The following is a 13689-nucleotide window of genomic DNA, read 5'->3' on the forward strand; positions in this document are numbered from 1 at the left end:
ATTGCAAGCTGTGAATTTAAAGACGTTACTATACATAAATAATGTAACATAAGAAGAATACTAAGAATAATGGTAGGCATGCACTCTGTTTTATTCACATTGCTAATCAGAGACAGACAATGTAACCTTCCATTCCTAGGAGTACCCATCACAGAAGAAAGCAATATTATATCATTACATTTCTCTTTTGAACATTTAAAGGGGTTGTCCCGCGGCAGCAAGTGGGGTTATGCACTTCTGTATGGCCATATTAATGTACTTTGTAATATACATCGTGCATTAAATATGAGCCATACAGAAGTTATTCACTTACCTGCTCCGTTGCTAGAGTCCCCGTCGCCATGGTGGCGTCTAACTTCAGCTCGGTTCGGCAGCAGCGGTGTTCTGGCTCCGCCCCTTGTACGCGTCATAGTGTAGCTCCGCCCCCGTCACATGTGCCGATTCCAGCCTCCTGATTGGCTGGAATCGGCACATGTGACGGGGGCGGAGCTACGCGATGACACGTACAAGGGGCGGAGCCAGAACGCCGCTGCTGCCGAGCCGAAGGGAAAAGACCCATCTGCGCAAGCGCGTCTAATCGGGCGATTAGACGCTGAAGTTAGACGGCACCATGGCGATGGGGACTCTAGCAACAGAGCAGGTAAGTGAATAACTTCTGTATGGCTCATATTTAATGCACGATGTATATTACAAAGTGCATTAATATGGCCATACAGAAGTGCATAACCCCACTTGCTGCCGCGGGACAACCCCTTTAAAGGAGTTTTCCAGGGAAATACTATGGATGATCTATCATCAGGATAGGTCATCAATAGTTGATCAGCTAGGGTCCGCGGCTTGGGTCCCTGACCGATCAGCTGAGCGGGTGCATGCTGTCAGCGCCACAAATACACAGAGATCAGAGCAGAAGCCTCCGTGCTGCCCTCCCTATGGTGGCCGGTGCTTGTAACTGCAGGCATGGCGCTCATTGGAATCAATGGGTGCCGTGCCTGCAGTTACAAGCGCCGGACACTATAAGGAGGTCAGCACAGAGGCTTCTGCTCCGACCTCTGCGTATTTAGAACGGAAGTCTCCGTGCTGACCTCCCATGTAGTGGCTGGCGCTTGTAACTGCATGCACGGCTCTCATTGAAATCAATGAGAGCCGTGCCTGCAGTTACAAGCGCTGGCCACTACACGGAGGTCGGCGCAGAAGCTTCCGCTCCGACCTCTGTGCTATTGTAGCATTGACAGCATGCATCTACTCAGCTGACCAGTCGAGGCTTCGAGCAATGGACCCCACCCGATCAACTATTGATGACCTATCCTTTTGATAGGTCATCAATAGTATTTCCCTGGAAAACCCTTTTAATGTGGTTGTCTAGTTTATTGTAAATAAAGTTAATTGAAACAAGTACTCTATAGACTTGTGTTATGTAGTATACGGTCTAGTTTTTGGAAGGCGAAATACCGCATAAATGTCACTATTTGTCCATATAGGAAGTCTATGTGTCATAGGCTTCATCTGTGCCCAAACAGCAGAATCAATCTTTCTATAATTCCTGAAGACCTAATCAGTGCAGGAAGTATATTTCAAACTAGAAGAATCCATTAAAAAAAAACAAAAAAAAACTTTACTTTCAAGAAACTAGACAACCCCGTTAAGTCACTGGAAGCTCTCAACTTATCTCCACTTTGGTCTAGCCGGCCAGTCAAACAATCCCGAGCGGACTGTATGCTACAGACGTTTCGCATCTCCATAAAAAGATGATCCCTTTTATTAAGATCTTCTGCAAAGTGTGACTTCTTCAAATTAGCTCAGTGAATTACCAATTTACTTCTGCTCTTCGATTATAGTTCATTAGGCATCCTTATTATTCCTTCAAGTTGCCTTAATTCACTTTCTCTTCCATCTAACGGAACAGAATGAGAAAGTAGCAAAGGAGACGACACGACTGAAGTCTCTGAAGCTATTTGTATTGGCTTGGTATTACATCATAAACACAAGAACTTTATTGTAATAATGCATGTTCAATATATCCAAGTAATCTACCAGTGTGCAGCGGAAGAACATGATATCACGTACTGCTATGTAAATGGTTCAACAACACAAACCCAGAATCTCATCTGCTTTACTCCAGTAAGCTCCTTGTAAATCAACTGATAAATTATCATGTAAGAAACAGAAAATTCCTTCAAGTTGGTCCCAGCAGTCTTTAAGTAGCTTTGATTTATACTTGTCAAAATACTCATAAACATTACAATTAAAATATTCAGAATACATGGAAGTTAGTTATCAAAATATACCCATGGAAGCCCAAACCAGTTATCCTGCCACTATTTCTATACCAAGTCCAGAAAGACTCGGTGAAACTGATCAGACTAGCGAGCGTGTACACACAGTATGATCTCTTACAGCCCATGCACAAAAAGCAGATGATCTAAGTATATAATACATATATCATTTTCTGAGGGTCTTTCTTCCTAGAGAGGAACATTAACAGGATAACACCTAGATATCTTGTACACAAACAAATATATTAAAAGGCCATGCATGCCAGTGCTAGATGCAATTTCGGGGGGGAGATGCAGGCAGTGTTAAGTCCATTCCAAGTGGGGTCGTGCAAACTCAATGAGACATTTGCTTAGTGTCGAATCCAGTTTAACTTCAAGTATGAATACACCAACAATGCAGACTCCCAGGCGTCCGTCTAACAGGCTCACATTTGGGGTCGAACCTCTGAATCAGAATTCGTCTCCTTTCCAGATTACTGTGTGCCACTTCAAAGCGACCTCATTGCAGGCAGATAAGCAACAACTTGGCTTTTTATCATGAGGCCGTCAGACACCGAGCAACCCAAGGGTAAAACACACAAATTTAAAACTTCATCGCATGTTCCAATGATAGTAAAATGCCAGATCAGTGTCAGGTCCCGGAAGGAATGGATTCACTATTGCATCCTGGCCCCCTCACACGGCACGTTACAACACTGAGTGCTTTTCCAAGATGCAGGATGGGACGAAGGAGAAAATGGGGGTGAGGGCATAAATTGCCAAGAAAGCCATTATCAAGGAGTATACCATGCTGTTCAAAGGTTTAGGGCTTAGAGAAAATGCCTTCAGCTCCTTGCGGTACATCTCAAGTGGTCACACCAGGGATATAGGAACTGGACTATGAGGATTAGAATGGACAAACTCTGGATTGATGAATGTAAACCCAGCAAATTCACTCTGGTCGATCCCAGCTAAGACCAGCTGGTCTGGAGGTGTAAGGACTGGAGCAGCTCGAGTGAAAAATTTGTCAAAGTTTTCGCCACTTTTTCCACACTGTAATAAACAACAAAATAAAAGTGTCAGTACGGCAGATGAATGAGCACTTAATACAGTATTTAAAGGGGTTGGCCACTTTGCAAACATACTTGGCATATGCCTTTACATTAAAAGTTTTGTGACTTATTTATGTCTTGCTTATAAACAATTGCAGCGGCAGTGATACAGATGGGAGTGACAAAATGTATTATGCATAACGTCCACTGTCTACATGAGCGCAGACTTATAGAAGTTACTACTTGTATGGCGTTTGTCTATGTGACGTATCATGTATCCGCCGCCTCCATCATTATGCCACAATTGTTAACAGTACATTCTCTTCCTTTCTGCTGCACATGCTACATACCAGATGGAAACACAACTAAGACAATTTTACATGTGTCATAACTTATGACATAAGTATGCTAATGCATATTATATGTCAAGTGTGTTTAGAAAACAATCAACCCCTTTAATGACTGTATAAACTGGACTTTTTATGGACATTTCAAATATCTGCTTTAACAGATCTTTATATGACATGTATATCATCAAATATTAGACACCAAATAATAAATTGACAACACAAATATTTTTATTGACAGATTACATAAGTGTCATAAATCAGACACTTGAGAGAATTTTTGTTAGTGTGGTCTTATAGGTTCTTTCTCATACAGAAAAGATGACCCTTCTGTATTGTGACAGACCTAGACTATAGAGTATATCCAGAGGCGTAAGTTGAAGCTGCTGGGCTCTGATGCAAAATCTGTAATGGGGCCCCCAACTATAATGCATTAGTCATAGTACTGGGCTCCTTATATGGAGGAGAGAAGCCTTATGGGCTCTCTAAGGCTCCTGGGCCCGGATGCAACCGCATCCCCTAATGTTACGCCCCTGAGTATATTTATTTGCTATACAATGATGCCTTCATGCTCCATGCACATATACAACAGCTCAAAACTTAAAGGGAACCTGCCACGTCTGTAATTGTCTCTGAGCTGTGAGTACTACAATATAGCAACCAACACAAGGTACCACACAGGGAATAAAACATAGGGTTAGGCTTAACCAAGCTATCCTACTGATACATGGGTATAATTCTTTACAAGCTGTTTACATTGTAATGAGCTATACAGGTGAATCAGTTGAACATGATCAGCAAACGTTTTTAAACTGGATATAAACAATGATGCTTGCATTCGCTGACAGCAAGCAGATACCTAGAAAATGTTGAGGAAATGGTTCACAAATTATAACAGAATTTTTTTTACTAGAAATTATCTTAACCTCTTAGGTACTAGACTAGTTTGGTCCTAAAGGACCAGACACCTTTTAGGGATTTTACCTATGTAGTGGTTTTACTTCCCTATTTTATTATGACTTTTTCAATGACTTTTTCCGCTTTTCAGTTTTATTAGGTGTAAAAAAATAAAAAAATAAAAATATTTTAATTTTTAATTATTTATTTTAGTGTAACTATACAAATTTTAAAAATAAAGTACAGGAATGGGTTCATCATTATGTTTTGGACGTTTTCATATATAATTTGTATAGTCTCAGATTACAGGGCGCATATGGCAATGGTTTTGGTTGGCGCTGGTCATTTTCTTTTCTATACATATTTTTATTTTATTCTGTAATTTTTTATTTTTTTTTACTTATTGTTGTAACTATTTTTTTACTATGTCGCCCCTCATATAAGACCTCTGGGAGTCATTCACATTGTCTTTTTTTTTCTTCTAATTTCATTCTTTTCCACTGTAGCTGATACATTCACAGGAGCCCTGGTTACAGGGTACAGGGGAAACATGCCCCTTTAGTGACAGTAATTACTAACAGAGCTCATCTAGGTCTGCCAGAACTCTGCAGCTCTGCCTTGGCGGGGGCACGTGGCGTGACATGATCTTTGGGCTTTCTCTCTTCACTACCTAGTGTTCACTGAGCACTATGTAGATTCATTGCAGGAACAGGAGCTTTAATGCTTTGTCATATTTTTACTATCAGCCAGGATTAAAGCCGAGGACCAAGCGCCATAAATTTACTGTGTTTGGTCTTTAAGGGGTTAAACATTACTGTAAACACAAAAAACTTAAATACAAAATAAATAATATAAATTTAATATATATGTATATCACCATTAATTTATTCATATATTTATATCATGCTTCATATATTTACATGTTGCGTGTTTAACACGTCAAAGAGGAAGTTCAGCTGCTTTATTACATATAGGCCAATGTATGATTTTCCCCGGAACATTGTGCACTTAATGCATGAAGAGGCGCAGGCCTCTTCATGTATCACAAGCATACCCAGCACTAGAAATGCATGCTAGGTTTGGCCTGGCTTATATTTCTGGTATAATTTATGCTGGATTCTGGCATGCATTATATATAAATCCGTTGGTCTGTGTGGCCTTGATGCCTCCCAACAAGCCCTGTTCACTTTTTGGAAAAGATGAGGGGCTGGCGCAGAAAGCTAAAGGCTTAAAAGTTGCAGGAAGTGGCAGAAAAGTTTCATAAACATTCCAAAATGTATTAGTGAAGATCAGAATAAGTTTTGATCTCTTCTACTCAACCCATTAAACACTGCTCTCTATTGACTAAGATGTTTAAAAGGAAAATGAAGGAAGTCTTCCCTTTAACTTCATAAATGAAATTCCAATTAAATCCATAGGCCAATAATCAACTTCTGCACCTGATACAATGCTCTCTGAATTCCCAATAGTAAACACAATAGTGTATACCCATCAAACCCATCAACAATAGCCAATATACAAATCCTGGGATTAAGACCAACATCGACAAGATATATATTTTTAATAATCTCTAGTATCCCATTCCAAAGTTCTCGCAATTTACACAATCCCAGACTATATGAATTAAATCTGCACCATCCATATAACATTTTGACAATCTAAAGTTGTTTAACACGGGTGTTAATTTAAACTCAATGGAGTACCATAAACTATGCACTAAATACAACTGCGATACCTGTTACTTTCAGATAGAGATAGCATTGGAATCATACACAACACTGTGGCCCATTTATCTTCACTAAAATGGCCTAAATCTTTTCCCCATTTTTCTTTTGCCTTTATTGGGAATTGCTGTAAATAGTAAGAAAGCATCTGTCTATAATAATAAGTAGAGATGAGCGAACGTGTTCGTCCGAGCTTGATATTCGTGCGAATATTAGGGTGTTCGGGATGTTCGTTATTCGTAACGAACACCATGCGGTGTTCGGGTTACTTTCACTTCCTTCCCTGAGACGTTAGCGCGCTTTTCTGGCCAATTGAAAGACAGGGAAGGCATTACAACTTCCCCCTGTGTTGTTCCAGCCCTATACCACCCCCCTGCAGTGAGTGGCTGGGGAGATCAGGTGTCCGCCGAATATAAAAGTCGGCCCCTCCCGCGGCTCGCCTCAGATGCCGTGTGAGTTAGATGAGGGACAGTGCTGTTTATACCGGAGCTGCTGTAGGGAAAGAATTGGTAGTTAGTGTAGGCTTCAAGACCCCCAAAGGTCCTTATTAGGGCCACTGATAGCTGTGTGTTGGCTGCTGTTAGCAGTGGCAATTATTTTTTTTCTCAAAATCGCCTCTGCAGAGCGTTGCACCCGGCATTAGGGACAGAAGTGCTGCATAGGCAGGGAGAGTGTTAGGAGTGAGTGTAGCCTTTCAAGAACCTCAACGGTCCTTTCTAGGGCCATATTTAACCGTGTGCAGTACTGTGCTGGCTGCTGTTAGCTGTGCTGCATTTTTTTTTTCTTCTCAAAATCGCCTCTGCAGAGCATTGCACCCTCCATTGATACTGCAGGGAAAGAATTGTGTAGGCAGGGCCACAACACAGTTATTATTCATTGAATATACGCAGTGCTGCCTTTTGGTGGAAAAAAACTGAAAATAATTCTATTTGTCCTGCCTCTGTCCGTCCTAAGGGCGGTGGACACGTGTCGGCTGCGTGTGCAACGTTTAAAAATCAGACGCACCCAGCTACGTTTTACTCCTGGCTTCGCCATTTGCTTTCCTTAATTGGGAAAAAGAAATACCTGCTCTGCCAGAGTTAATAACTCTGCTACCCTCACGTTCTGTGACACATTAGCAGGGACACAGCACAGTTATTAAACTTCTCATGTTCATTGAATATACGCAGTGCTGCCTTTTGGTGGAAAAAAACTGAAAATAATTGTATTTGTCCTGCCTCTGTCCGTCCTAAGGGCGGTGGACACGTGTCGGCTGCGTGTGCAACGTTTAAAAATCAGACGCACCCAGCTACGTTTTACTCCTGGCTTCGCCATTTGCTTTCCTTAATTGGGAATAAGAAATACCTGCTCTGCCAGAGTTAATAACTCTGCTACCCTCACGTTCTGTGACACATTAGCAGGGACACAGCACAGTTATTAAACTAAGATTATTCATTCACTAGAGGCAGTGGGGCCTTTCGTTTTCAAAAAAGGGAAAAAATTATATTTGGCTGCAGTCTTGCGCCAATTTATTTCCTGCCTGGGAAATCAAATCACTGGTAATACAGCATGCTGAGGGGTAGGGGTAGGCCTAGAGGACGTGGACGCGGCCGAGGACGCGGAGGGCCAAGTCAGGGTGTGGGCACAGGCCGAGCTCCTGATCCAGGTGTGTCGCAGCCGACTGCTGCGCGATTAGGAGAGAGGCACGTTTCTGGCGTCCCCACATTCATCGCCCAATTAATGGGTCCACGCGGGAGACGGTTATTAGAAAATGAGCAGTGTGAGCAGGTCCTGTCCTGGATGGCAGAAAGTGCTTCGAGCAACCTATCGTCAACACGCAGTTCTGCGCCGTCCACTGCTGCAAATCCGAATCCTCTGTCTGCTGCTCCTCCTTCCTCCCAGCCTCCTCACTCCACTACAATGACACCTGCTCAGGAGCGGGAACACTCCCAGGAACTGTTCTCGGGCACCTGCTTAGATTGGGCAGCAGCGGTTCCTCTCCCACCAGAGGAGTTTATCGTCACTGATGCCCAACCATTCGAAAGTTCCCGGGGTCCGGGGGAAGAGGCTGGGGACTTCCGCCAACTGTCTCAACAACTTTCTGTGGGTGAGGAGGACGATGACGATCAGACACAGTTGTCTTGCAGTGAGGTAGTAGTAAGGGCAGTAAGTCCGAGGGAGCAGCGCACAGAGGATTCGGAGGAAGAGCAGCAGGACGATGAGGTGACTGACCCCACCTGGTGTGCAACGCTTACTCAGGAGGACAGGTCTTCAGAGGGGGAGTCAAGGGCATCAGCAGGGCAGGTTGCAAGAGGCAGTGCGGTGGCCAGGGGTAGAGGCAGGGCCAGACCGAATAATCCACCAACTGTTTCCCAAAGCGCCCCCTCGCGCCATGCCACCCTGCAGAGGCCGAGGTGCTCTAAGGTCTGGCAGTTTTTCACAGAGACGCCTGACGACCGACGAACAGTGGTGTGCAACCTTTGTCGCGCAAAGCTCAGCCGGGGAGCCAACACCAACAGCCTCACCACCACCACCATGCGCAGACATATGATGGCCAAGCACCCCACAAGGTGGGACGAAGGCCGTTCAGCGCCTCCGGTTTGCACCCCTGCCTCTCCCCCTGTGCCCCAACCTGCCACTGAGATGCAACCCCCCTCTCAGGACACAGGCACTACCGCCTCATGGCCTGCACCCACACCCTCATCTCCGCTGTCCTCGGCCCCATCCAGCAGTGTAGTTCAGCGCACCGTTCAGCCGTCGCTTGCGCAACTGTTGGAGCGCAAGCGCAAGTACGCTGCCACGCACCCGCACGCTCAAACGTTAACCGTCCGCATAGCAAAATTCATCAGCCTTGAGATGCTGCCGTATAGGGTTGTGGAAACGGAGTCCTTCAAACAAAAGTATCATGGAGGCGGCGGCCCCGCGCTACTCAGTTCCCAGTCGCCACTACTTTTCCCGATGTGCCGTCCCAGCCCTGCACGACCACGTCTCCCGCAACATTGTACGCGCCCTCACCAACGCGGTTACTGCCACGGTCCACTTAACAACGGACACGTGGACAAGCACAGGCGGGCAGGGCCACTACATCTCCCTGACGGCACATTGGGTGAATTTAGTGGAGGCTGGGACAGAGTCAGAGCCTGGGACCGCTCACGTCCTACCCACCCCCAGAATTGCGGGCCCCAGCTCGGTGGTGGTATCTGCGGAGGTGTATGCTTCCTCCACTAAAGCACCCTCCTCCTCCTCCTCCTCTGTCTCGCAATCAAGATGTGTTAGCAGCAGCATGTCGCCAGCAGTCGGTGTCGCGCGGTGTGGCAGCACAGCGGTGGGCAAGCGTCAGCAGGCCGTGCTGAAACTACTCAGCTTAGGCGATAAGAGGCACACGGCCCACGAACTGCTGCAGGGTCTGACACAGCAGACCGACCGCTGGCTTGCGCCGCTGAGCCTCCAACCGGGCATGGTCGTGTGTGACAACGGCCGTAACCTGGTGGCGGCTCTGCAGCTCGGCAGCCTCACGCACGTGCCATGCCTGGCCCACGTCTTTAATTTGGTGGTTCAGCGCTTTCTGAAAAGCTACCCACGCTTGTCAGACCTGCTCGTAAAGGCGCGCCGGCTCTGCGCACATTTCCACAAGACCCACACGGACGCTGCCACCCTGCGCACCCTGCAACATCAATTTAAGCTGCCAGTGCACCGACTGCTGTGCGACGTGCCCACACGGTGGAACTCTACGCTCCACATGTTGGCCAGGCTCTATGAACAACGTAGAGCTATAGTCGAATACCAACTCCAACATGGGCGGCGCAGTGGGAGTCAGCCTCCTCAATTCCTTTCAGAAGAGTGGGCCTGGTTGGCAGACATCTGCCATGTCCTTGGTAATTTTGAGGAGTCTACCCAGGTGGTGAGCGGCGATGCTACAATCATTAGCGTCACCATTCCTCTGCTATGCATCTTGAGAAATTCCCTGCAAACCATAAAGGCAGCTGCTTTGCGCTCGGAAACGGGGGCGGGGGAAGACAGTATGCCGCTGGATAGTCAGGGCACCCTCCTGTCTATTTCTCAGCGCGTACAGGAGGAGGAGGAGGAGCATGAGGAGGATGAGGAGGAGGGGGAAGAGACAGCTTGGCCCGCTGCTGACGGTACACCGGCTGATTGCCTGTCATCCTTTCAGCGTGTATGGCCTGAGGAGGAGGAGGAGGAGGATCCTGAAAGTGATCTTCCTAGTGAAGACAGCCATGTGTTGCGTACTGGTACCCTGGCACACATGGCTGACTTCATGTTAGGATGCCTTTCTCGTGACCCTCGCGTTGCACGCATTCTGGCCACAACGGATTACTGGGTGTACACACTGCTCGACCCACGCTATAAGGAGAACCTGCCCACTCTCATTCCCGAAGAGGAAAGGGGTTCGAGAGTGTTGCTATACCACAGGACCCTTGCGGACAAGCTGATGGTAAAATTCCCAGCCGACAGCGGTAGTGGCAGAAGGCGCAGTACCGAGGGCAAGGTAGCAGGGGAGGTGCGGAGATCGAGCAGCATGTACATCCCAGGCAGTGCAACAGTCTTTAAGGGCCTGGCCAGCTTTATGGCTCCCCACCAAGACTGTGTCACCGCTCCCCAGTCAAGGCTGAGTCGGCGGGAGCACTGTAAAAGGATGGTGAGGGAGTACGTAGCCGATCGCACGACCGTCCTCCGTGACGCCTCTGCCCCCTACAACTACTGGGTGTCGAAGCTGGACACGTGGCCTGAACTAGCGCTCTATGCCCTGGAGGTGCTTGCTTGTCCTGCGGCTAGCGTCTTGTCGGAGAGGGTGCTTAGTGCGGCTGGGGGAATCATCACAGATAAGCGTAGCCGCTTGTCAACCGACAGTGCCGACAGGCTAACACTCATCAAGATGAACAAAGGCTGGATTTCCCCAGACTTCTCTTCTCCACCAGCGGACAGCAGCGATACGTAAGCAATAGGTAGGCTGCACCCGCGGATGGAAGCATCGTTCTGTATCCCCATCCAAAACGGGGACCTTTTCGCTTCATCAATCTGTGTATAATATTCCTCCTCCTCCTCCTGCTCCTCCTCCTGAAACCTCACATAATCACGCCGAACGGGCAATTTTTCTTAGGCCCACAAGGCTCAGTCATATAATTTTTCCAAACAATTTTTATACGTTTCAATGCTCATTAAAGCGTTGAAACTTTCACCTCCACCAATTTTTATTTTAACTGGGCTGCCTTCTGGCCTAGTTACCAATTAAGCCACATTAACCAAAGCGATTAATGGGTTTCACCTGCCCTCTTGGTCGGCCATGGCCAATTTTTCTGATGTACATTAGTACTGTTGATACAGCAATTTTTGTGGGCCCTCGCCTACAGTGTAATCAAATGAATTTTTAGCCCACCTGCATTACAGCTGACCTTACATCCGCTGTGTTGGGCAATGCAATGGGATATATTTATGTACTACCGGTGGGTTCCAGGGAGCCACCCATGCTGTGGGTCCACAGGGAGTTGTAAATGCATCTGTTTCCACTTCTAAAGAACCCCAGTCTGACTGGGGCATGCAGTGTGGGCCGAAGCCCACCTGCATTTAACATGACATTACTACCTCAGCTGTGATGGGCACTGCAATGGGATATATTTATGTACCGCCGGTGGCTTCCTGGCACCCACCCATGCTGTGGGTCCACAGGGAGTTGTAAATGCATCTGTTTCCACTTCTAAAGAACCCCAGTCTGACTGGGGCATGCAGTGTGGGGCGAAGCCCACCTGCATTAAACATGACATTACTACCTCAGCTGTGTTGGGCAATGCAATGGGATATATTTATGTACCGCCGGTGGCTTCCTGGCACCCACCCATGCTGTCGGTCCACACGGAGTTGTAACTGCATGTGTCCACTTCTAAAGAACCCCAGTCTGACTGGGGCATGCAGTGTGGGCCGAAGCCCACCTGCATTTAACATGACATTACTACCTCAGCTGTGATGGGCACTGCAATGGGATATATTTATGTACCGCCGGTGGGTTCCAGGGAGCCACCCATGCTGTGGGTCCACAGGGAGTTGTAAAGGCATCTGTTTCCACTTCTAAAGAACCCCAGTCTGACTGGGGCATGCAGTGTGGGCCGAAGCCCACCTGCATTAAACATGACATTACTACCTCAGCTGTGTTGGGCAATGCAATGGGATATATTTATGTACCGCCGGTGGCTTCCTGGCACCCACCCATGCTGTCGGTCCACACGGAGTTGTAACTGCATGTGTCCACTTCTAAAGAACCCCAGTCTGACTGGGGCATGAGGTGTGGGCCGAAGTCCACCTGCATTTAACATGACATTACTACCTCAGCTGTGATGGGCACTGCAATGGGATATTTTTATGTACCGCCGGTGGGTTCCAGGGAGCCACCCATGCTGTGGGTGCACACGGAATTCCCATTGCGGAGTTGTACCAGCCTGTGACTATTTATAAAAAACCGCGGTCTGACTGGGGCGTGCAGACACCTTGACAGAATGAATAGTGTGTGGCACATAGGTTCCCCATTGCTATGCCCACGTGTGCAGCTCCAGATGGAGGTGGCACAGGATTGGATTTCTCATTGCTTCTGTACAGCATTGTGGGCTATCGCCCCGCCCCTTTTAAAGAGGGTCGCTGCCTAGCCGTGCCAACCCTCTGCAGTGTGTGCCTGCGGTTCCTCCTCATGGCAGACGCACTTATAAATAGACATGAGTGTGGCGTGGCATGAGGGCAGCTGAAGGCTGGGCAGGGACAGTTTGGTGTGCGCTGTGGACACTGGGTCGTGGGGGGGGGAATTGGCAGCATATAACCCAGGAGAAGTGGCAGCGGAGTGTCATGCAGGCAGTAATTGTGCTTTGTTGGAGGAAGTGTGGTGCTTAGCTAAGGTATGCATTGCTAATGAGGGCTTTTCACAAGTAAAAATTATTGGGAGGGGGGGGGCACTCTTGCCGCTATTGTGGCTTAATAGTGGCACCTGGGAACTTGAGATGCAGCCCAACATGTAGCCCCTCGCCTGCCCTATCCGTTGCTGTGTCGTTCCCATCACTTTCTTGAATTGCCCCGATTTTCACAAATGAAAACCTTAGCGAGCATCGGCGATATACAAAAATGCTCGAGTCGCCCATTGACTTCAATGGGGTTCGTTACTCGAAACGAACTCTCGAGCATCGCGAAAAATTCGTCTCGAGTAACGAGCACCCGAGCATTTTGGTGCTCGCTCATCTCTAACAAAAACCCATCCTACGAAGAACAACCCACAAATCGTTCCACTCGACACTGTCAGAAGTTTGTCAGCATGGCATGAAAAACAGCCCTGCTCCCACAAACTCAATGATTCGCCTGAAGATTTAGGTATAGTCTGCTTAAATTAATAGCAGTTGATTTGTTTGGTATGAAGCTGGACTGATCCTCATTTACTATATGAGTC

The 13689-nt window shown here is 47.1% G+C and overlaps 1 protein-coding gene across 1 annotated transcript in view; it reads right to left on the reverse strand.

Annotated features, from left to right (window-relative positions):
• Positions 1-1338: 1338 nt before the first annotated feature.
• PRKCG (protein kinase C gamma) overlaps positions 1339-13689 on the reverse strand; it is a 394858-nt gene continuing 382507 nt past the window's right edge. Inside the window, exon 18 of the mRNA XM_066607722.1 lies at positions 1339-3305. Within this exon, the coding sequence (XP_066463819.1) occupies positions 3126-3305 (180 nt within the window). The 3' untranslated portion in view covers positions 1339-3125. The remainder of the gene's footprint in view (positions 3306-13689) is intronic.

The sequence above is a fragment of the Eleutherodactylus coqui genome, chromosome 6, assembly GCF_035609145.1.
Source record: "Eleutherodactylus coqui strain aEleCoq1 chromosome 6, aEleCoq1.hap1, whole genome shotgun sequence".
NCBI classification, from domain to species: domain Eukaryota; kingdom Metazoa; phylum Chordata; class Amphibia; order Anura; family Eleutherodactylidae; genus Eleutherodactylus; species Eleutherodactylus coqui.